Source organism: Pezoporus wallicus, unplaced genomic scaffold, assembly GCF_028554395.1.
Source record: "Pezoporus wallicus isolate ANWC-B61680 ecotype Strahan unplaced genomic scaffold, APGP_CSIRO_Pwel_v1 contig_7505, whole genome shotgun sequence".
NCBI lineage: Eukaryota > Metazoa > Chordata > Aves > Psittaciformes > Psittacidae > Pezoporus > Pezoporus wallicus.
The window spans coordinates 2,694,507-2,719,415 of NW_026638908.1; the positions used below are offsets into that span (position 1 = coordinate 2,694,507).

Genomic DNA, 24,909 nt, shown 5'->3' on the forward strand with positions numbered 1-24,909 from the left:
TCAGGAAAGGCAAATTACTTTAATAGATCAGTTTAGACATTTAACATAATAACTCACATCCATTTTTAAATACTATTACATAAAGCATGGTGAAGAAAACAATTTTCTGCCTCATAATTAGAAAACTCACAATACAACTTGCCAAAAACCAGAACAAAGCCGTTTGAAAATAAATACGGTCCATGCCAAATAGTACAAAATGAAATCAGCAGTCTCTCTCCATATGAAAACTTTTCTTCTTTTAGGTATTCTCCAACTCTAGTATTATGTTCTGCAACTGATGAGAGGCTATCTTTTGTTCAAGGATTGCTGAGCTGTTCAGATTTTGCTCTGTAAAAAGGCAAAAATAACCTATTAAGTTGTTTCATTTTTCAATTAACTGCTTTAGAAATGCTATTTTAATTACTACTGTCATGAGTCTAAAATATTTAGTATTATGAGGAACTGAAAGTGATCTCATTAGAATTTAGGATATTATAAAGTACTGATTTAAACAAACACGCTTCAAAAAGGTGACATTCATTATTAATTAAGTGTTTACCCTTTGGCATCTGTCTTTTCACCACTGCTGTCCTTGGATTTATCCTCCTCCTTAACATCTGAAAAATGACAAGATTTTAAATATTTCAAAAGATGGAAGAAAACCTTAAAATACTTTGGAAGGAAAAAAAGTGTGACTTTTTTTTTTTTTTTTAATCTATTCCTAGCCAGGGTTAACTACCTTTTAAAAGAAGTCACTGGTTACATATGAACATAGAGCATGAACTGCATCCTTCCAAAGCAGTGATGGGGGCACAATGCCAAATGATTCAAAATACCTCGAGGCAAGGTCTCTCTTGACCAGCCATAATGAGGGTATGCAGTAATGAAACCTGGATTTCCCCCCTGTGGTAGTCTTGTAGCCCTAAAACACAGCCTGTTCTTGGAAAAGTCAAGAGTCCTTCAAATTACACTATTGCCCATCCCACTTCTGTTTCAGAGAAAGTCAGATGGGACCACCCCACAAAAGCAAACAGGAACAAACCCCTTCTCTAATGTTTTTAAAGCAAAAACTTTAATTCCCATTTTCATTAAACTATACGAATCCCTGGCTGTAAGATTTCGAATCTGTGAAGAAGCAATAACTCTTGGCAGAAAATACTACTCTGGTCTGAATAGCTGCATGTTGAAACTGACTTATTTAAAATAGATGTTTTGAATATGATGTAAAAAATAAATCATCTCAACAGCTAATTAACTGTTGAAAAAACGCATCTTTCTCCTGGAAGAACTGACATCTGCAGTTCTAAAATGCAGGATGAAATCACACCAGACTCCTACCTGCTTTTTTGTCCTCCGTCTCTTTTTTGTCTTCCTCTATCCTGGCTTTCTTTGCTCCTTTCTTATGATCTGCAACATTTCGTCGTCCACCTTCCCCTTCATCTTCAGAATCTGAAAATTCTTCATCACAGGCTATGCGCTTATCAGATGCTCGAACTAGGATTCAGAGTTAATTTAATTGAGTATAAAACCCAATTACAACAGATCTAACAAAAAAGAACTATCAAATTAAGAAATATAATCATTTAATGCTGATGAACCAAATTATGGATGCAAATACTACCTTTCAAGATACTCTGGGACTCTCACAATGGCTTATGAATATAGTTTTACAGAGACACAGGGGTGGACTGGGAGTTATTTTAACATTTAACAAATTAATTTCAAATACTGAAAATTATATCACAAGAGAAAACACTGTTTAAACAGTTGAGAAAATGGACAGTGCACCAATAAGAACTTAAGATGGTTCCAGTCACCATCAAAAAAAAAGGTTAAATGTAGCAAGAAACTAGCTGAAAACCAACTCATTATCCATATAAAGGCTGATGGTAATGAAATGAAGTGTAGTGTCACAAGTGTGGAAAACCTCTCCCCATAAAAGTGAATTTATTTTTTTTTTGTTTCTTTTCTTAAGCACTTCCCATTATGGAGAAACATTCCTATTTTCTGTGAATAGCAGAAGACAGAGGCAAAATCGTGTATTCCTTTACTTAAAATTCAACTGAGACTTCTGGAGTATCTATTTTAGATTTGCAATAGCCAGTGTTTCATAAGAATTTCAAACCCCCATGTTCTTTCAACACTTCTTTAGACCCCTTTAACAGGCTTAGATGTGTACACAGATGCCACCTTAAGACCAGCAAAACTGACACACCAGTGGCAAATTTTTTTACTCAGGAAAAAAAAAATAATTGCCGATCTTCCAATACTACACTACCAGGACTAAGATTTAGACCAATTAAATCTAAGACACTACTCGGTCATGCTCTATTATGAAAATGTATTTCTTACTAGAAATTCGTTTGTCTGGATCTTCTCCATCCTCATCACCACTGTCTTCGTGAACAGCATCTTCAGGAATGGCCTGCATCTGTACACCAGGTGCATGAGGTAGCATACGCAAGTTTTCAAATAAGCGTTGCCTACAAGTAACAAGCAAGGGAAGTTATTACTACACAAAAGTAGCTTCTCCTTGGATTTTGTATTAGATTCTGAAAACTCTGCATTCAAAGTTCACCTACTTTGCTTTACAGTTGCTGTTTCATTGTTCAATGAAAAAAGGCATGCCAATTTCAGAAAGTTTCCATCTCTAAGAGATCATTAGTATCCACAGTGTACTTGAGCATCATTTCTTTGATATTTTTAAACACTTATTTCAATCAACTTCCATCTTCAGTTCCACCCAGGGTCAGCATAAATCCTGGCCACTTGGGCTGAATCAAGTGACAGTTATTACTCTGTAAGTAGGAAGCTGGATAATAAGCTACCCTCTAGTTTCTCAGAAAATCAGACTCTTAAAGCATAAAGACTTCTCAACTACATGTAGCAGTGATATCAGGTCAAAAGCAATCCATCTGCATAAAATTTCCTATTGTCTGTTTCAGGGAAAACAGAGAGGCATACTCTCTGTCCAAGCAACCTTATGCAATGGGCTCCACACTCCAAAGCACAATGTGCAGGAACAGGAAGGACATTAGGCTTCTCCTGGGACTCAAGACTATCATTATGAAGAAGTCCAAGCACAGAAAAAGGTTTGGAAAGTATCAAATATCAGCATTTATAACAACTGCATTAGTATCCTTCTGCACAACTTGAAGAGCCAAAGCGTAACTGGTGTTTTTCTGGAATCCTTGTAGTCTTTGCCTCTGTTTAAATCACATGACCTGGCAAAGGAGTTTTGCCAGTCCAGGAAGGCCCTCATGCTAGGTCTCTAAGAAAGCATACAGCTAACTGAAGGAGGATTCTCTGAAATGATGAGTTATTGCTCTTCTTGTGGGTGCCAATATGAGGATATGAGATCATACCTCTGTCAATAGAAAACACACAATCTGTGCCCAGGAATGTGTTAAAAACCAAGTTTTGCACCCTACTTGCACCACAAAAGCTCAACAACACACAAATATATAGCAAGCAGCCTGGCAGATCACCAGCTGGAGCACTTACACTACCACAGAGAAATTTTGCAGAATTACATCAAAGAAAAGATGCGTGTGTTTCCCCTTCCCTTGCACATTATTAAAAACTAACCCCCTTCATTTGACTATGATTTATATATTTGCGTTATGAACACCGATACATAGAATCATAGAATAGTTAGGGTTGGAAAGGACCTTAAGATCATCTAGCTCCAACCCCCCTGCCATGGGCACCTCATACTAAACCACGTCACCCAAGGCTCTGTCCAACCTAGCCCTGAACACCGCCAGGGGCAGAGCATTCACAACTTTCTTGGACAACCCATTCCAGTGCCTCACCACCCTCACAGTAAAGAACTTCTTCCCTATATCCAATCTAAACTTCCCCTGTTTAAGTTTTAACCCATTACCCCTTGTCCTATCACTACAGTCCCTAATGAAGAGCCCTTCCCAGCACCCCTACAGGCCCCCTTCAGATACTGGAAGGCTGCTATGAGGTCTTCATGCAGCCTTCTCTTCTCCAGGTTGAACAGCCCCAACTTTCTCAGCCTGTCTTCATACGGGAGGTGCTCCAGTCCCGACCATCCTCATGGCCCTTCTCATGCTCATTTACTCATTGACCAACACCCCCAGGTCCTTCTCCACAGGGATGCTCTGAATCTCTTCTGTGCCCAACATGTAGCTGTGCCTGGGACTGCTCTGACTCAGGTGTAGGACCTTGCACTTGGCACAGTTAAACTTCATAAGGCTGCCATCAGCTTGGCAATGAGCATTTCTCAAACCATGTGGATTTGTCAAACTAAAGTCACTCAATTGTCTGCACACATATTGCTAATCTTTCCATAGTTTTGGGTGTCCAAGCTCGTATGTGACTTTTTATTTTTACAGCTGACAAAGGATGACAATCTCGGTTTGTGTTTTGACATGGAGCCGAGAATTAGAAATCCTAATCATCACAGCATACCAGCCTCCTTCCTGGTGGGATAAACTTTCTACAAAGTTATAAGGGGAAGCCAAGTAAAACAGTCATGTCTCTAGAGGGTGGAAAAAGTAAAAATGCAAGCTGGGTCTTAAATTTTCATATTTATAGGCACAGGACTTCACAAGCATACATACTGTTGTAGGGACTACTTACTTGATCTTCTCCATATATTCTGGTGTATTCTGATTAGTCATATTTGAAGGACTAATATGAAGCTTGAAATCTGGTCCAAAATACTCAAAGTAGTCATTGTATGGCAATTCTAAAAACCAAGACACAAAAGACATCTTTGTGACCCAAAAGATTTCAAACATTTTCAATGCAACAATGGTTTTAACAGGATTTTAGTTAGAGAAATATCAAACCTGAAGCATTCGGGTAAGCAATAATTAAGTACTGCCTAAACCGTTCAGTGTTTTTCTTCTGAATTATTCAGTAAATGAACTCAAATTTGTTAGCAAAATACAAAGAACAAGAGCAAGTTCTACTGCAATCATGTTAGAACATACACTGGAACAACAAACATAGATTTGAGAAAATAATTAAAAATGCTACTTCTGCAGGAAAAAGAAGATCAACTGATGATTTCTTATGGCTGTTTTCAAAATCAATCCAGTTCAAAAGGTTTAAGTGAGCCATTCAAAATATTCCTTCAGTAAAATATGTAATACTCAATACTAAGCTGACAATTACAGCTAGCTCAACATTCACGGTAAGTGAGCTAGCTCAACATTCACAGTAAGTAAGCGATTCAGTGATGCCCCTGTTCATTTCCCCCCTTCTCTTCCCTCACTTTTTATACTTGTACACATAACTGTCCCCTGACTGGAACATCTAATCACCAAAGTTAAAGACTCTCTTCAAAAACTTTGACTGACTGTCGTGGTTTAAACCCAGTCAGGTAACTCGTTCGCTCACTTCCCCTCCTTTTCAATATAAATTGACATGCACAATGGAAAATATACATCTCGAAAGGTACTGTCCAAATATTCTTTTCTCACTGACAGCAGCATTCCACTGAAGTCAGACAGAAACATTATGAATCCAGCAAGAGATAAATGAACAGCAAAAGCTTATCAGGAAAAGCTGCAGTCCAACATGAAAAATACTGGTGACTGATGCGCAACAAACCAGTCCAAATAACATTGCAAAAAGACATTCCAAAAACATGTCCAGAAATATATCTGGCCAGAAGTAAAGGGAGTGTAGGACCTTTGGGGATCTTCCTTAGAGAAACTACTTCATTATTTAACTATGCAAAAGGAGTCCACTATTGCTTTCTTGGTTTTTAAAGTTGTTTTAAGATAGCTTGTATAGGCAAAACTGAGTCAAATGAACAAACAAAGTCAATATACTTTCACAGTTACTTTTTAAGTCATGGATACAGTGAAGAAACAGTTGTTTTACATAGTAAAACAGACACCTGCATACTCATTAATTTCTTTTGAATAGTATGTCTGTGGAGCCCAACTTACTCAGATCTACCTGTTACAATCAAAATGCAGTATATATTGTATCATACTGATGACATTCATATTAAAAATAGTTACAAGTAAGGTTCTGTAAGTTTTAGATGCTTTGAATTTTCAAAAAATGATCCAATCATTTAAAACTTTTGCTAAGGCATAAAAGACCCAATTTTTATGTTTGTTTAGTGCATAAGCCACTGAAATTTTATTGTCTAAATCCTAACAGTAACTTTCTACGTTGTTTATTCTAAACAGATGCTTAGAAATATTTGCTCTGTTCACTTAAACCCTCTCATGATTATTCTTTTAAGAAAATATTAACTTGTGTATTAATATTTACCATTAGGAATTTCACAATCTAAGGCAACAGCAGTTTCGTATGTCCAGCATCGAGCAACATTACGAATTGTATATCCTCCTCCTCCCAACATCAGCAATGGCAAGTTAAAAGTTTTTACAACTTCCACACATTTAGCATGACCTGTCAAACACAAAAAGAGTTGACAATATATGCAAAATATCTATTAAAGAGAAAAAAATATATAATTAACTATTTAATAAGACATATGCAGTTGCACTTAACACGAAAGAACTGAACTGATTCAAGTAAAACAGAACTGTCTCCCCCTAGAACTAAGTACAACCTCACAAGAAGTCAAGACCTACAGATAAGAAATGTACAAAATACATTGAACATTAATTATCCACCCCAGTCTTCAGAGACTTTGCATGATGATCTACTGCTGCTTTTCTGAAATGCTCTTAGGAAGTTTAGCATTTTGTCTTTTTGTAACTGAAGTCCACACACAGTAACAAATCTAGGGACAATTTCTCAGGTCAAATGCAACAGGGAAAGAAGGGAAAACAGTAAATCAGTTACTTGGTCCTTTCTACTTCTAAATTTGAACCTGTATTAGAGGTTGCTAAGTCTTGCTTACAGAGTGAACTGGTGCCAAGACAGTACACACTCCAGGGAGATACAGCATACTGAAAGGCATCTGTAGGAGGCAGCAGCTCTCTTGGTTTCCAAGATATGTAAGATGGAAAAAAATCTGAGCTGTATGAGCAACTGAAGTAGCTTTGCCACCTGGTGCAAATCAAGAAAAGAACCCTGAAACACTGCAGACCCAACAGATACTATACTGCATTTTGTTGCCTATAAAACTCTAAATTGCCTCATTAAAAAAACACAAACCCAAGAAAACCCAGAAAATAAATGATTCAAATAGACTGGATTCAAGGCTTAGCAGAAGTTCAACATACAAGTAATGTATTATTAATTACAGTCAATAATAAGAGTAATATTTATGCTGTTTGCTAAATTAGCACCTCAGCCCAATTTTCAGAATCACTTTTTTTTTATAAAAGCGTAAGGAACACTGAAGAAAATTAATCCTGTAGAAGTTTATAAAAATGTTAACGTAAGTCTCAGTGTAACAATAAATACCAATACAAACTTAATAAGTGTTTTCATTTCAGTAATACCTATTTTACACCCAACAGGTGTTTGACGTTTGGTATCAGTAGTCCTACTAAGTGAACCACTAGTTTTTTATTCGCCCATCATAATAAGTGTTGCAGTAGGACAACTCTCCTTGTCCTGTCATTTCAGAACATTGCTTTAAAGCTACAGAAAGCCTGTTCATAGAAGAAAGGGAGTCACTTGAGTGGCTAGGAAGAACATGGAAAACCAAGCTTAACTTTTTTAGATGGAAAGAAAGAAAGAGGCAACTTCTGAGTTTCTTTTGGCCACCCCTGTATAGCAAAGAAAGAGGTGATTAATCATAGTAATGAACAAAATCTTTGTGACTCCAGTCCTCATCATGCAAGTGTCTTGAAAAATAGTATCAAGGATAGAGGTTTCTATTAAATAAAAGTTACAGACAACACACACACTTTTTTGCTTACCTTTAACAGTAAGATTAAAACATCCCAGCCTGTCACCAGACAGTGAATCTGCTCCACACTGTAATACCACAGCACTGGGCTGGTACATCTCCATTACTTTGGATATAATCTATAATCAGGATAAAACACCAATTAATTCATTATTTCATGTTATGGAAGTATACTCACAATACTGAACAAGCATTCTTCTAGAGAGCTTAAAAAAAAAAAGTACTCACTGGTTTGAATATCTGTCCATATGATTCATCATCTATACCATCTCTCATTGGAAAGTTGACAGCATAGTATTTGCCTTTTCCAGCACCAATGTCCTATATAAGCAAAGGTGACAAATGCTTTATTACAAACACAGAAGCACACGACGGTATAATGGGAAAACATCTACACAGGTTCACTGAGCCATTTTGTACCATTATTCATGTCTGCGAGATAAAAAAAGGTGAAATACCTTACTTGATTCCTGTTCTCCCATAAAATTGTTTTGTAGTGTAGGAGTTGCATACCAAGACTAAGTTTGCAGTCAGTATACTTGATTAATTCAAAGATTTAACACAAAAAAGACAAAATGTAACTCATCAGTTTCAGATGGTAAAAACAGTTAAGCAGAAACAATTTAAAACCTAAAGATCCCTGCTTGCCACTCCTTCCTATTTCTTCCCTTTAGCTCATCACTAAGACAGAAACTGATCCAGTATATGGAACAGTTCTCTGCCACTAATAAAGATGCAGTGGGGAAGATACTAAGATTTAATCTGTTCAGTCTGGCTGTAAACTACCACAAAACACCAGCTCTACAAAAAGCACATTTCAGGCCCCTCCTCCTTGAAAAACTACAAGGCATAAATACTGAACTTATATTCAACTTCTCAACACTAGCTATTAAAATAGTCATGGACTTTCCCCTCCTTAGCAGTGAAGGCAACAGTAACATTTCACTTCCAGTAACTATCTTTCACCCGAGAGGTGCATGTGTGCAGACACAGACAATACAGGACGGAGATGGGAGAAAGACAGACATGAGGACAGGGACAAGTGGCCCAATGCAGCCCAGTGTTAACAGTTGACTTTTTTTTTCTTCTAGCACATTATTATTTCATAGCATTGCAAGATTAGTGACACTGAAGACCCCTGCTGAACTAAAAATTCTGGCTGATCTGGAGCATAACAGTTACCCAGAATCTCCCAAAAATAATTACCTAGGCTTCAAATGATTTTTCTGAGGTGACAGTGCCTTGCTTTCCAGATTAAAACAGCAACAAAAAAAAAAACATCCCACACAACACAAAAAACAACCCAAAAAAAGAAGTAATTAAATCGATTTTATCCTAGAACATAAAGTAGCCAAATGTTCACACAATTTCCCACTAACCTAGGTAATTATCTTCCAGCCTGAGCTACCCAAGGGACGTTTTCTCTAACTGGTACTTGCATTGATGATAAACACTAAAGAAACAATATAGCATTATGATTTGAATTCATCAACAAACCAAATTTCCACACAGAACCTGGGCCTCTATGTAGTACTACAGTCTCAACTGACCTATCTACTTAGAAGGTTAATGCTACTATCTAAGATACATAGAAAATCAAATAACTTACTAAGGACATTGGAAGTTCAGATGTGCAATACCTTCAGGAGAAAAATGAATGAATGCAGCTGAACTAGACAACCTCTGTGAGCTACACCAATAGAGCTGAAGTCACAAAACCATCAGCTGACGCATGATTTGTTCCTGCATCAAATGAGTCTAACCTGATAAGCAAACTAGACCAACTAAAGAATTACAGAAACAAACTTGAATGGAGCCCACTGACAAAAAAATAAAGCTAAGATTTAGCTGTTAAACTTCATGCAAATAACCAGCAACAGTAGATCAATCTGAGCAGAAGCAAGCAGTGCAACACCAGCTTCCAGAAGGAACACTGACTTTTCAGAGAAACAGTTCTCCCTTTAGTTCAATTAGTTTTGCAAGCTCTGGAGATCGGAAAAAGCTATTTTTTTTTTTCCTACGGGGATATAATAATTGCTCTAAAGCCTGCTGAAGTCCGTATGCAGGCAATGCTCATTTCAAAATACTAGCTAGCAGCACAGAATAAAAGTTACTATAACTGAAGTACTGCTTGCTGCTGACACTCTACTGAAAAAAAATATCCCAGAAACACACAATATTCATCTATTTATTTCAACTGTGTTATCTTTAAATTCTTTGTCCTGGGTGTGGTGAGGCAAAGAGTCCATAAACTTCTGTGTCAACGGGAAGTGCCATTTCTAAAAAGCCAAGATATCTAACCCTTAAAAAAAAAAGGAAAATAAATCCAGCCAAATTCAGCAACAACAGCTTGTCATGATAAACATCCTTGTCTGAGCTGCTTTTTTTTGAAGCACCACTACCACCTTGTGGCCAGAGAAGTTAAACCACACGGATAAAACAACGCCTTATCTGATTTCTACCTAAATCAATTTAGACACAGTTTAACAGTATCTAATCACCATAATATTTGGCTCCAATAATCACACTGAAACGGAGGCTTAGCACCTCACTGATTTAAAGCTCAACTTTAATTTACTTCTGGGTCCTCTGGGTATCATAAGCACCCTGGGAAGCACACATTTCAGGAATATCAGCATAAACACAAACATCTCCATCATTTGAATCAATTTAAAGGTAGTAGGAAAACAGTGAATTCTTTCCTAACGTAGCAGTTCTATAGGTCAACTTTTCAGAAGTGCTTACAATTTAAAAAAAAATTACTAACTGTATGCATAAATTAACGTACAAACTTGCTGACACCAGAGGACTGACCTACCCACGGAGAGCCTCTGGTAAGAAGTTCAATCTAAGAGTTTGAAGCTAGGCTTAATTATATATTAATCCTAATACTTTAAATTCTCGTTCAAGTTGTGAAGTGGAACAATTTCCTGTTCAAACAGACAAGAGTCTAACATGATGAATGACTAGCAAATTTAATATGAAGGGCCAGGAAAACTGGTTTCCATTCTCAGCTTTGCCAGAGATTCTACATCTTCAATGGTAATTCTTCACAGGCCCATGCTGTAAGGATCGGTACACAACTGTATGTGGAGCATACACAACTGTATGTGGAGCATACTAAAGTTCTTCAGCAGTGAGCATCAAGAGAACTTTATGACATAAGAAATAATCAAAAAATGAGTGAACTATATTACCAGGCAAACAGAACATAAGCAAATTCAAGTTGCAACTAAAGCTTTGTGACTCTAGCATGAAGTTATTCTAAGATTTGAAATAATTTTTGAAGCCATGTGATCTCCAGTTACTTTTCACTGCACATGCAGAACTGAAACACAGTCATTATAAATATACCACACTGTCTTCCTAGAGACATTTCCAAAATCTGAGAGAACTAAACTAATCATACATTTGAACTAAAATTTCAGACAATTTATCCAGAAGTGAAGGTGTCAATTTCATGAAGAAGTGAATAATTTACTTTCCCGCTATACTGGGTTTTAATTTTTTCCCCCCTAAGGTTCTTCAAATCTATCACTCTAGACTAACATACTTTCTGAAAAGTTGCTGCTGTATATTGTTACTGGACACAGTTACTGCAACCTAGTATGAAAACAGTATCTACAAGCAAGACCACAAGGAAGAATTTATCACCTAATGAAATTTCATATTCAACCTTACCCTAAGGTCCCCAGTGCCTGGAAAATATTCACCATACTTATGGAATGATACTGTCATGACACGATCTGTAGTATAAAATGCTTCTTCAACACCATCACCATGATGAATATCAATATCAATATACAATACTCTTTGGTGATACCTAAAAAGAAAATACTGTATGAGAAATCATCATTATCTGTTATGTTCATAATATACCCTTACCTAACAAGGAAAAAACCAATGATAAAAACCAAACAATAAAACCCAAGATTATGATCATTTTGATGACTTTGGTAGCAGTTACCATATGATCTTAGAATTCTCAATATAGTTTAGATAATAATGAAAGTAAGTTCATCTTCATCAAAATAATTTAAGTATGCAATTATATCAGTATTTACCCCAAGTTGTATCACCTCCTAGAAGCTATACCATGTGTTTCCGTCCACACCACTTTCGGCTGTTTGCACCTGCTAAATTCATTCCTTTCACAGGGCATTTGTTTCTGCCTTCTCAATAATTATCAACACAGCCTACACTAAAATATCTCTTACTGCGTGCTTCAGACAGCACAGTGACAGAAGCAGGAAGAACCCATGATCCATAAGCCCACAAAATACTAAATTTAAATACTTATTTTCTATCTAGTTTTCTTCTTCACCTCTGCTACTTGTACAGATAGGCAAATTCTTATTTCCAGGAGTATCACCCTATTAGCATAAACTTATTACACTGCTGCTTAGTAGAAACCAGTTGTTTGAAGCCTCAGACAACAGTAAGTATTCCTTAAATTCTATCAACATCAGAAGATGCATTTCCATTATGCTTTGCATAGTGCTAGAAAATGTGAATCTGAGCAACCATAATTTCAGGTGGGCTAAGATTTTTTGCTTAACAAGACACTGAGCGGGACAGTTCCTTATGGATACATAACCCATAATTATTTGAAAGTTTCTTTCCTTCACAGAGCACATTAAGCTAACAAGTTGGAGACTGGACCACAGAAAATCATGTAGTTTGTCTCAGACTGCAGAGGCAGACCCTGAATACATGCCTTACCTTAAAATTATGTTAACATTGACTATTTGTTGGTGCATTTAGATACTTTTTTCATCTTTAAAAAACACTTCCGGATTATAGCTGCTTCCCCCATCCCTCACCAGCAGACTCAGCTGTTATATTCACAAGAGTCAAATATCTCAAATATTTTTTGTAATAAACGAGATTTATGTGTTATTACAAGAGATACAGTCCCATGAAGCAGCACAGGTAACACTCAGGATTTGAAATTTTAGTGAAGCATTACTGCTTGAAGTTAATTATATGACCACTTTTTCATTACTCATTTTTTTATTTTGCAGTCACAGCAGCACAGCTGTTATTTCATTATTTATTCCTAACAGCCACATTAATTCATGTAACAATCCAAGGAAGCTTAGTGCATGATCTTCCCTGAATATTCCTGTTTGGTTTAGCAGTGACTCAAATGATAGGGAACAAGCAGGCATACTGAGAAACCAAATGATTGTGAACATAATGACTGCTGTAAGGGGCCAGGGCACTGACCCATCTAGCTCACTATTCTGTCCCCATTAGTAGCAACAGGAGATTAACATTTACAGAACGCATGTAAGCCTGTCCATTTTCTGCAGTCTGATACCCTCATACTTCTCCCACCATCTAGAATTACAGCATATGGGGTTTTAGAGGGCGCATCATTGCTTGGATGTTTAATATCTATTTACAGACCTCTTGTCCATGATTGTGTTTAATCTCTTTTTTGAATCTGTTGTTGCTGTCTGCTTCCTTCAGCCTTCTGTAGCAGCAGGCTCCACAACTTAAGTATACTCTGTGTAAAGAAGTACTTCTAAGTACCTGTTTTTAAGCCTATCTCCTATTAGTTATCTTTTCAGCTTGTATCTTCTTGCTGAAACCAAACTGGGCAAAGCTTGACATTTTCTTAATTGAAACTGTACAACATGGGCGATGGAAACTCACTGAAATAGTATTACAATCCATATCTTCTGATACTTAAATACTTGAATTTGACACTTTATCTTGTTCCCATCATACACTTACTTCAGTAACTCAAGGATAGCAAGCACAATATCATTGACATAACAGAAACCAGATGCCTCTGATTTCTTGGCATGGTGAAGTCCTCCAGCCCAATTAACAGCCATGTCTGTCTGTTGTCTGTTCAATTTTACTGCCCCAGCTGTAAAAAGATAAACACAAAAATTGAAGGAAACGCAGTTAGAAACTTGTAACGGCCTTTAAATCTGTTACATAAAATAGTATATTAATTTTTAAATTAATTGATCCTAGGTCTGATCTCTTACAGAGATACTTGATTCATTTCACATTTCAGTCCATAACTGACTTAAAGACCATTATCTCTTTCTTTAAAAAGAGACACTTATATTTGATTCAGTTTTAAATATACTATCAAAGTTTTAAGTTGCTAACATAAATGTAATAAAGCTACAAAACAGCTGGCAAACAACCTTTACTTACCAACAGAGCCTCCAGTTGACAGCTGACAGAACTCAAACAGGCCATCAAATACAGGACAATCTTCTCCAACATTAACTGTGTAAGAAATGTATTACTTTTCAAAAACACCATTCCAAATCCATTGCTATATGCATGGATAACACAGATGCAAGCATAGTTCATTCAGCATTTTAACTACTTCTGCCTGAGCCTCATTTTTGTTAACTTTTATTACCAAAACCAATGTAAAGTCTCCTTAATCTGAGATGACTCTATTTTTATTTTTAGTTTCCATGGGAAGCTTTGTCTCCTTGTTAAGAATAAGTTAGATCATTTTTAGATTTTGGAAGAAGTCTGATTAACATATGCCATGTTAAGAAATGCACAACTACTTGGAAAAATAATTTGCTGAGACTAAGGCATCATGAAGAGGTTACAGTACTGCCTTTTAAATTCATATAATAGCTGTCAAACTGCATTCCTAACAGTACTTTGAGCCTATTCTTACAATTAAAGGAATAAATTAACAGAAAGTGTGAACAGTGAATAATGTACAATTTTTACTATCCAAGAGGAATGAGTTATCTCCTTTTCTTGACATAAACATTTTCATACATAGTTTTTTACTTCTCTTCTAAAAGCCATTCTTTTTTTCAGAAAGATTTCACATTAGAACAGATTTTAAGACACTTTCACAAACTTAAGTTTAATCTGTGCATTAAGCCTGCAAAAATTATTACTTCACATCTAGAATATATGCTGTGAAAGGGGAAGCAAAAATCCTTCCATAAACTTAAAAGAACATTTTTGCCAAGGTGGCTGCTTTTAATAGAAAAGTCCCCAAATTATTGTAGCTAAAGGCAGGCACATGTTAGTCTTGCTACAGTACTTCTCTAATCCACTGCCACCATGAAGCCATGTTCATACCTCTGAATTGGTAAATACTGAGTTTTAAACAACACTAACCATCAAAGTATGTACACATAGAGTTAACCTAATATTGACACTTACATCTCTGCATCTGCTTGCTGTACTCAGACATATTGTCAGGCCTTATTGATCGGAGAAATTTGATGTATTCATCACTATGGTACTTCGTCATTTCTTCTGCAGTAGCTTTGTGGGGTCGCTGATGACAAGAACAAGTTATAGAAATAATCAAGAATGCTCTGCAAAATCAGCTAAGAACTTGCTAAAACAGACAGTTGGAAAGAAACCTAATTTGAAGGGAGAATAGTTAAATTGATAGCATTGATGCTTTACACAAAACATACTCTGTTGTTAGTATACAACTTGATTAATTACCCCAATGTCTTCCTAACACCTAAGCCCCCAACCACAGAAATACCAGTGAAAATTCTCTACTGGGGCTCTACACTCCTTCCAGACATGAACAATAATCTGCAGTCCTCACCAATTACAAAATATTGCTTCAATTCTAACAGAGACCCCTGAACACTCTATTTAAGTATTTGCTATTTCCAGTTCCACTTTTCTCCTTTTATTTGTGTGAGAACACTTGAAGCCCTTTAAAATAATTTAAAATGCTTCAGTGGACATTCCATTGCTTATACTCACATAAATTTCCATTTTTCTGTATAAGCCATAATTTAGCAGCAAGTTGTGGGTCATTCGGATCCTATGAGGTTTCATCGGATGCCCTTGTCCATAGTAATAGTTTCCAATATCACCTGTCAATATCACACAAATGAACAGCTATTACAAAGCCATTTTTAAATGCTACTTACAAGAATATAAGCTAGCAGGTATGATTCCAGGAAAAAAAAACAACCTCAAAACATCCAAAAAAAAAACCCAACAAAAAAAACAAAAAACAACTATGAAAAAAAAAGAAGGCAAATCTAACAGTTTTACTACAAGCAGACAGTAGTGGGAGGGCAAAGATGCCTACAGGATGTGGTTTCCAATCAAAAGTGAAGAAAATAGTGGGACAGAACTGAAGAATAAATTATAGGAAACAAAACTGGAATTAAGAGGAGAGCAGAAACTACTGATGACGTAGCCATACCATACAACAACAGAGGCTACAGCAAAGCCTACCACTTTGCAGGAGCTGATCTGAACACACCATCCTCAGCCTGCCCTTAGCTACTAGCCCTAGCAGCCACATTCCAGAAGCTAGCTTTGCATCCATTGCTGCAATCACATGCACAAACATTCCCCAAACACCTGCTTGCTAGGGATCCACAGTAGTTTATTAACAAAACCTGAAATTCAGATTAGTCCAGCTCTGTCAAATTGGAGAGCAACTAGACTCACAATTAAGATAACAAGTTTGACACATTATTTCTAAGGAAAGAATGGCTACTATCACAGGCTAGTAAGTTTTCCCCCAGCTGGAGTAGTGTTAGAACATACACACCTCTTTCCACTTTGAACACTGATATTAGTGAGACATGATCCTCTTTAAACAGAACTAGCAATTCATATGTTTCTGGAAACTTAGAGAAGCCCAAAAGGTATGTCCAACTGTCAATGGCCTTCAGTTGGAGAATTCCGTAACAACTATTTGCAATAGTACCTATTATTTTTGACCAAATTTCCTGGTAGGATTAGTGAACTTTTTACTTTGGTGGATTTACTTAGTGAATTTTTACTTCTTTTTTACATCCTCCAACATGCTCTGCCTTGTCCACTGGGAACAAAAGCTGCACTGTTTTCACAATGTCATACTATTTTACAAATTTTATTAATCAGAGGTAAGAAGTAGCACTGCTACAGAACACCTTTAGTTTCATCTCCTCAACGTAAGCTTCAGTTCAGGAGGAGGGGAAAATGCCAGCAGCAGTAGCATCACCAACTACCAAGAAAAGCAAGCATTACAGTCAGATAAAATCTCAAAGCACTCTTAATATCCAGCTTTCAAAGTGATGAGGACAGTAAGGACATTCAGGAAAACAGATAGAACCTAATGTAATGGAAGATGAAATTACCTAGAAAAAACAGTCACTCAACACCTAGCTTTTAGCAGTCCCATAACAACAGAAATACCAGTTTTTAGCATTAAGAACTTCGAAGAACTCGGTCCTACTAATTTAGGAACTGAAGTGGATGATTAGCACTCCCTGTCAGTTATTAAGACCTGGCATCTTGCAGATACTTCTTGCAACCTTGCAATTTTGGTCAGAGGCAGGTCAAGAGCAAAAGGTATTGAGAATATAACCACCTTCCTTCCTACCCGGAAAAAAAAAAAAAAAAAAGATTTCCAAGAATCTTACAAAACAGTACAAATTTGGAATTTAGGAAAGCTCTACCACAGCTCTTTGAAACTAATGATTAGAAGATGTAAACCAGCCATTTACGAGGCCTGCTTTGCTTTGTGAAATTATTAAGTCTCACATTTACAAAACTTCAAGCTATCAACAGCTTAAAATTTTGAATTTTTTAAGACAATAGTGACTTTCAATAACATGATGCTTTTGAGCAAACTGAATTCCAAATGCCTCTGTGGTTTAAAGAATGTTTATGTATATGCATATTTTTTTTTTCTTAAACAGGTCACTTTAACTAACTTCAGCTTCCACAGTTACTGACATTTTACTCAGAACATTGACGGATAAAGAAGCAGACCATGAAGAATTATTTTCTGTCTTATGTAAAACATAAGATCTGTTATTTTCCCTTATGTAAGAGAATAAAAAAAAGGCTAACAAGCTTCCAAAATATACTTGCAACACATCCTCTGATATACTGCAATTGATAAATTAAACAAATTCAAAGGTAAGTATATTATACATGCCATACTCTTCAGTGTATGTACACGTAAAAAAATAATCAGTCAATTAAGCATACCTTTTAATTTTCACTTTGTTTTTAACCAGAAAGGAGAACTTTAAAAAGAATTTGCAAGTTGGTAAATTAAACGGGAGCTTATTTAATCAAGTAGACCTGTGGGTGAGTATCTAGCAGAAACATATTAATCTTTCCATATTAGACATCAGCAGTAATGACTAACAATAGATAATAGTATACGCATTAGCAACAGGCAATATGATTTACACCTTTCAGGTCTTAGCATCACTAGCAAAAAAAAAAATATAATTTTTGGCATTAGCCTCATAAAACAATAAATTCAAACATATGGACAAAAAAACCCATGAAGTTTCAAGGGACTGTTGCGATGTGCATGTTAGCAGGGGTGGGGAAAGAAAAGGTACAGAAGAGGTTCCACTTTCTTCATTAGCACCTTGATTTCCAGCCAACAACACATCACAAAAGGCAGCCATCATCCTGTGGTGAAGGCAAAGGTGTCAAAAGTCTCTCCTTCTTTACTCGGCGAAGAAGATGCCCTTCCTAGTACAAACACTTTATCCACAACTGAGCTAAAAAGTTCTGCGCATAGGGCCAAACTCTGACTAGAATATAGTATATATGAGTATATAAGTGAGGCCAAGTGCACAAGACTAGTATTGCACAGTATGAGTATTTAATCTTACATTTGTCAATACAAAGGTAAAAAATCATACAGAAGCGTATGAGAAATGAGCATATTTTATATCACTCACCAGTGTGGTTGCCCATGGAAGTGCAAAAGAACATAAATTAAAAAGGAAGTGGAGGGAAAAAATCCAAAGTAGTATATGCAGAAAGCTGGCATATCTATTAACCTTTCACAGCAAGGCTTCAAGGTTTCAAATTTAGTGGTTAATACCAGTAAAAATATCAGCTAAATGGCTCTCATTGAGAAGGAACAACATCATCTCCAGAAGCTGAATCCTTAACTGAAAAGAAACAAACCAAGAGCCAATTCTAGCATGAGTTTACTGTCCTGCAGCGTTGACCACAAGATTCAAAACATGATACCTACAAATGACCAAAAGAGCTACCTGAAAATTCAGTTGTAGCATACACCATCATGTTTTCGGTTCAAATATATTAAAAAAATAAATATTATTACTTCTCAATTCATACAAGTCACTTGCCTAAATTCTGAAGAGAGCTACCAAATAAAAATAAACCTACATGACTCATTTGATGAACATAAGTTTTAGATTAGTTTTAGAACTTCTCTATCGAAGACTTCAGCAAGGTCTACAGATGTCAAATACTTCAATAAATAGAAAAATACAAGAGACTACATGCCCTAAAGTAACTTCAGTTATGCCTGACAAGCACACAACCAATTAACAAAAGTTGCAATGTCCCCCAAAAAGTATGTTAGTCTCTCTAATTATGCGAACTACATAGAAAAACAGCACCTTTAAATTAGCCATTGCAGAACAGTCTTGAAGGCCTGAAGAGGCAAGATATGACATTCACTTATCCTTTTCGATACTTTGTAACTTGTAAGTTACATTACTTTGTAACTGATACAGATTGTTATATACACTGACCATACCTGCTTATTTTAAGTACAGTTACTATAAAACCATGAGGTATTTCAGAATGGCACTAACTGCTGCAATGGAAACCACATGAAAAAAACACAAATCTTAATAAAAGTAGCCACATTTGGACTGACTTCAGCAATACTAATGGGTGAACTCATGTAACGATGAATGTAAAAAAAGATCATTAATCAGTCCAACAAACACCTATTCAAACAGGCCTAAAATTACTTCACTAGTACCTGAAGGGCTGGTTTGGGTCGTCTGTTTTTTTGTTTTGTTTTGTGGGGGGTTTTTTTGCTAGTTTTTAAAATCAAGCAGACAGCATAAGATTAGCAAAGCTATGACTTTTGATCCCAGAACAGAGGTTGGACATCTTCAGTGTGTTTGGAAGCCACTGTGCAAAGCACTGATGAATTTCTGTGAAACCCTTCATTTTAAGTTCATTTTATTTGCAGACATAAGCTTTAAGTAGAAGTGCTAATGTACTTCAAACAATGTCTGAATATAGTAGCATTCTGCCCTACTGAAACAGGTTTAGTCTCGTTTTTATGGGTGGGACCAACCACATTCTGAAGCAGATCTCAAATTTTTCACGAAGGTAGAGCCTTTTGAAAACCCACATTTCATTATGCACAAGCAGCAATCTAAACAATACAGACAGGGCACTGGCATGGAATGAATACACTTATTAACTTAACCATGTTGGTTGTGTGATTCCCCAGAACTGTGCTTTGCTGTAAAAGCAGAGTTGAAAAGACCATTTAGGCCCTGTCCTCATTGCTACGGGCAACTGTACAACACATGCCTATCCTGGAAGAGGCCACTGAACTACCTGAGCCAAATGCTGCAAGACTGTGGCAATACCCTTAAGACACATGGTAAAAGGCTAAAATAAAATACTAAGGACTTGGGGGTGCTGGTCAATGAGAAGATGAATATGAGCCGGCAGTGTGCGCTTGCAGACCAGAAAGCCAATCTGTATCCTGGGCTGCATCAAAAGGAGTGTGACCAGCAGCTCTAAGGAGGTGATCCTGCCCCTCTATTCTGCTCTCATGAGACCCCGCCTGGACTATTGTGTGCAGTTCTGGCGTCCTTAACGTAAAAAGGACATGGAACTGTGGGAACAAGTCCAGAGGAGGGCCACAAGGAAATCAGGGGACTGGAGCACCTCCCATATCAAGGTAGGCTGAGAAAGTTGGGGCTGTTCAGCCTGGAGAAGAGAAGGCTGCATGGAGACTTCATAGCAGCCTTCCAGTATCTGAAGGGGGCCTACAGGGATGCCTGGGGAGGGACTCCTCGTTAGGGACTGTAGTGACAGGACAAGGGGTAACGGGTTAAAACTTCAACAGGGGAAGTTTAGATTGGATATAAGGAGGAAATTCTTTCCTGTTAGGGTGGTGAGGCACTGGAATGGGTTGCCCAGGGAGGTTGTGAATGCTCCATCCCCGGCAGTGTTCAAGGCCAGGTTGGATGAAACCTTGGGTGAGATGGTTTAGTGTGAGATGTCCTTGCCCATGGCAGGGGGGTTGGAACTAGATGATCTTAAGGTCCTTTCCAACCCTAACTATTCTATGATTCTATGATTCCCTACTAGCACAGTTCTAAGCAGCACAAAGAACAGACTTCACTAAGGTATGGCCATATGTACATTCAGACTAGAAGCATTTATTAAATATATTTCGGACAAGATGACAAAAGTATTTTAATCTGTACATTTGTAGTTCTTCCCATAGCATACTGGTGCAAATTTAAACAAAATTCTTCATGTGAGCATGATCACAAGCAATGCTTCTGCAAACTGGATGTGGCTGACAGTCTATTACAAACTGTAGAAAATTAAATCACGCTTCACCCACCCAAAGTTTTATTGATTCCAGGTACAATGTGAAGGCTATTAAAACTGTTAATTAGCAGAAAGAGTTAATACACTGAGAAAACTTGGTGACAGGCTAATTTTAAAAAGCAATTTTATCTGACAACACTGAGTTTCACTAAAGTATGTAGGAATTTATCGCATCTTAGGAGATATGCATATACACTTCCAGTACTTTTCAACACTTTCTAGTGTATGCTTTTAAAGAAAGAGAGTGCAAGTGTGCATGGAGGGACAATTACGACCAAAAAATACTCATTTACTTCAGTTATGACAACCTTGGAGATACGTTACTACCTCAGTTGTAGTATCTATGAGTTGAGGTATCTATGGGTTCTTCTGGCTTTGGGTTAAGACTTCCAATGTTCCTTGTACTTTGATTCAAGACTTTGCTGGTACAACACAGTTACAAGATACTCAGAATTGCCAGATGAGCAACAAATTAGCATCAAAAATACTTACTGCAGGTATTAACTCAAAAAAGAGTTATTAGAAGAAATGTTAAAGTATTCAGAAACAGTGTAGATGAGGCCCTCAGTGACATGCTTTAGTGGTGGACTTGGTAGTCCTGGGTTAATAGTTGGACTTGATGATCTTAAAGGCCTTTTCCAACCTAGTTGATTCTATTATTCTATTTCCAAAAGAGTGTAAGATAAACTGTTGCCTTTGCCAGTAAATAATAAGACATCAAAAGCATTCCAAAGCTGTACCTTTCTGTCACATAGAAAGCATTTATTTTTTTTTTTAAATCACTTTTACAACAGACACTATTATTGTTAAATACATTTATCCTAGTTTACATACTTTGGCAAGATATGAGCTACAACTGCTTTAAGTCGCCATTATCCTGCCACCTTCGAACTTATTCCTTCAGCAGTTTCTCTCCCCTCTTTGGTAGTATAGCTTTGTGGCTGTTAAGGGAGTCTTGCTAGCAATGAGTATCAAAATGTAGGGATAACAGAAAAACTGAAGCTGTCAATAACTAGTAAACTACAGCCACCTGACTTAACATAAAAAAAGGAAAAAACAAGAAAGCATATTGGTAAAAAAAAACAACATAAACCCAAAATCAAACCATACAAACATTTGCAGAGAGAAAGCTTATAAACTATCGTTGCATCTTCCTTTCAACAAGAAAGGCAAAAAGTGATACCTGTTCCCTAGGAAAAGTAAGATCCCAGCCTCACCGAAATTATCCCTAACAGGGGCCTCCTTTCCCCTTCAGGCTGAACAAAGAATCAGAGCTAGCAACAAAGAGAAGGGGGCGGCAACCATCAGTCTGCCTCCTTTAGTGTAGTAAAAGGGAAGAAAAAAAAAAAAAGACAGGCCCCACAAGGTCTGCCATTTCTAAAGAACGGCAGATTTGCTACAGCAACAGACACCTTTGACATTTTAGTGGGTTTAGCCATTCGTCTTCAGTTCCAAAATGGTCAAAGCACCAAAGCACCCTTAACCTCGGTTTCCTGGCTATTACCAATACCAGTCTCAGGAGCCAACGTAAACGACTGATACAATACGCGGCAATTTTTTAAAAACATAAATAAAAACCTAATACTCTCAGCTAATCTGACTGAGTTTACCCTCCTAGTACAAAAAAAAAAAGGAAAACCAAATGCAATCTCTAGAAGAAAAGTTCTCGCTGCTATGGCCAGACAGAACCACAACTAAGTTGCTGCGAACAGCTAAAACTAAGCAGAAGCTTCATGCGCTTTTCCGACATGACTGACAATGCAGATCACAAGCCGCTGCGTCCTCACCAGACAAGCGTGCAAACTTAGGCGGCCTCCAAGCAACTCTAATTTCACAATTATTAAACACCTACGCACGCAACTTTGGTGTTTGGCTGGAAGAGAGGCCCGCGGAAGCCAGAACTCCACCAAACGTCCACTCCAACGCATATTCGCCTAGGGAGGTGGGGGGGGGGTGTGGGGAGGCAGAGACCCCGCTGCCCCCTCCGCCCGAAAGCCGGAGGAAGGGGAAGGCCTCCGCGCAGGAATCACCAGGTGTCCGAGCTCCACATGGCCTAGACTTTTTGGAGGGGAGGAGCTAGACACGGCAGCGACTCCAACGGCTCTGAGCTTGGCGGATGAAGGGGAGTGTCCCAACTTTTTCTCCTTTTTTTTTTTTGGAGGGGGAGTACTTGGGGGGGAACAATAGGCACAGCGTTCACGGCTGGGCTAGGCAACCGCTCCGCGGCAGAACAGGCAGCCCCACAATTCGCACCTCGCCGGCTCCCACCCCCGCCCCCAACACTCCTCACCGCCCCTTCCCCCTCGCCCGGAGGCCCCCGGGACTCAGCCCCGCAGCGGGCCCGAGTGCGCAGGGCCGATGGCGGGAGCGGGGCGCGGCGGCGCAGGTGGAAGCGGCAGAGACCCCCGGCCAAAGCCGCCATGGAGCCGGGAGGGAGGGCTTGCTCCGGGGGGAGAAGGGGCGCCCGCAATGGCGGGGTACGGGGGCAGACAGCCCACCCCAGACAGCCGTTGGAGAGGCTTCCCTTATCCTCACGCATACACGCGCTCCCGTGCCGGCCCCTCTCACCGTCATAGTAGTAGCAGACTTTCTTCTTGCCGCCGCCCTGACTGTACGCCATAGGGCTGCTGAGCCGGGCCGGGGGGAGGGAGCGGGAGGCCGAGGCGAGCGCCGAGCCGGCACGGAGTGGGGGCGGGAGAAGGCGGACGCGGGAGAGCGGGAACTCGCGACGCCGGGCCGCGGGCAGCGCAAGCGAGCCCGACCATCGGCAGCGGGAGGGGGGAAGCAAGCGGGGCGCGCCCAAGCCGCCGCCGACGGGGGAGGAAAGTAGAAGAAGGAGGCGGAGAAAACACGTGCGAGGGAGCGCGGGCTTTCGCCTGCTTGTCCCTCCCCTCGTGTCTTAGTCAGACACGCAGTCAGGGAAGAAGCCAGCGGGAAGTCTTCATAACCGAATTCTTGGAGGAAATTCTCTCCTCATGCACCCCCGCGCCGCGCAGTGGTGCGATCCTCCGGTGGGCTGTGTCTCCGCCCCTCAGCGGCGCTCCCCCTTGGCGCATGCGCTGAGTGGTCCGTCGTCTGGCGCGGTATGGGTTGGGTGCAGCATGGCGACTGTTGTGGGGAGCAGGAAACGCGCACCCCAGCGACCAGCGGGGCCTTTCCCTCCTCAGGGGTAGAGTCACAGCGATTCACCTCAGCCACCTCACCTGGGAACGAGCGGGTGGGAGCTCGGGGAGGGAGCTCAACATACTATTGTGGAGGGGGAGATTCGTATTGTGTGCTGCTCTCTTGCTCCAGAGCGAGATGTCACGAAGTCTGCTGTTATCCACGACTAAACTGTTTCTGTTGTGGTGGATCTGTTTGTTTGCTTCAGTACTGGAGTTGTGTGCTGCTGCTTTTTTTACCTTTGTTTTGTTGACTAGCAAAGTCGGGAAGGGTTTTGGAGAAGCTACTATTTTACCCTTGTTCAGAAGGAGCTCAGTTCACCTCTCATCCATCCACCAGGTACCTGAGGCAACAGGCGGCCGCATCCAGGCTTCAGGCCGATGCAGTGCTAGGAATGAGTACTCCTGACCAGTAGTACCTGGGCCCTTTTGACACTGTTGCTGTTCAGTATCCCTATTCTAGAAGGAGTTCAAAGCGTACTTCACAGTATGCATAGCAATTACTTATTCCAGAATTAAGGTATGCTATGCAAGATGAAAGTAGTGGTTTTATAAAAAGGGCTGCACATGTGAATCGAATTTCAGAGG

At 38.9% G+C, this 24,909-nt stretch overlaps 1 protein-coding gene across 3 annotated transcripts; it reads right to left on the reverse strand.

Annotated features, from left to right (window-relative positions):
- Positions 1-23,954, reverse strand: HDAC2 (histone deacetylase 2). 3 transcript variants are annotated; one of them, XM_057413205.1, is made up of 15 exons: positions 23,729-23,954; positions 15,545-15,657; positions 14,978-15,095; positions 13,988-14,062; positions 13,550-13,688; positions 11,489-11,630; positions 8,036-8,128; positions 7,818-7,926; positions 6,848-6,996; positions 6,250-6,430; positions 4,594-4,702; positions 2,335-2,465; positions 1,321-1,476; positions 542-599; positions 1-330 (listed from the first exon to the last, which is right to left on the reverse strand). In XM_057413205.1, the coding sequence occupies exons 1-15, from the start codon at positions 23,778-23,780 to the stop codon at positions 300-302; spliced, it is 1,656 nt and encodes a 551-aa protein (XP_057269188.1). In that variant the 5' UTR covers positions 23,781-23,954; the 3' UTR covers positions 1-299. The 3 variants fall into 3 exon arrangements, with proteins under 3 accessions (XP_057269188.1, XP_057269189.1, XP_057269190.1); XM_057413206.1 differs by lacking the exon at positions 6,848-6,996 and having other exon boundaries at positions 6,250-6,390; positions 23,729-23,795; XM_057413207.1 differs by lacking the exons at positions 6,250-6,430; positions 6,848-6,996.
- Positions 23,955-24,909: the final 955 nt, after the last annotated feature.

Coding starts and splice junctions, on each gene's coding strand:
- HDAC2 (XM_057413205.1), bottom strand. CDS start 23,780: ATGGCGTACAGTCAGGGCGGCGGCAAGAAGAAAGTCTGCTACTACTAT. Junction 8,129..11,488: donor CAGGCACTGGGGACCTTAGG/GTAAGGTTGAAT, acceptor TTGCTTATATAG/GACATTGGTGCTGGAAAAGG. Junction 6,431..6,847: donor TCTTGGCACCAGTTCACTCT/GTAAGCAAGACT, acceptor TCTCTTTAATAG/ATATTTTGCATATATTGTCA.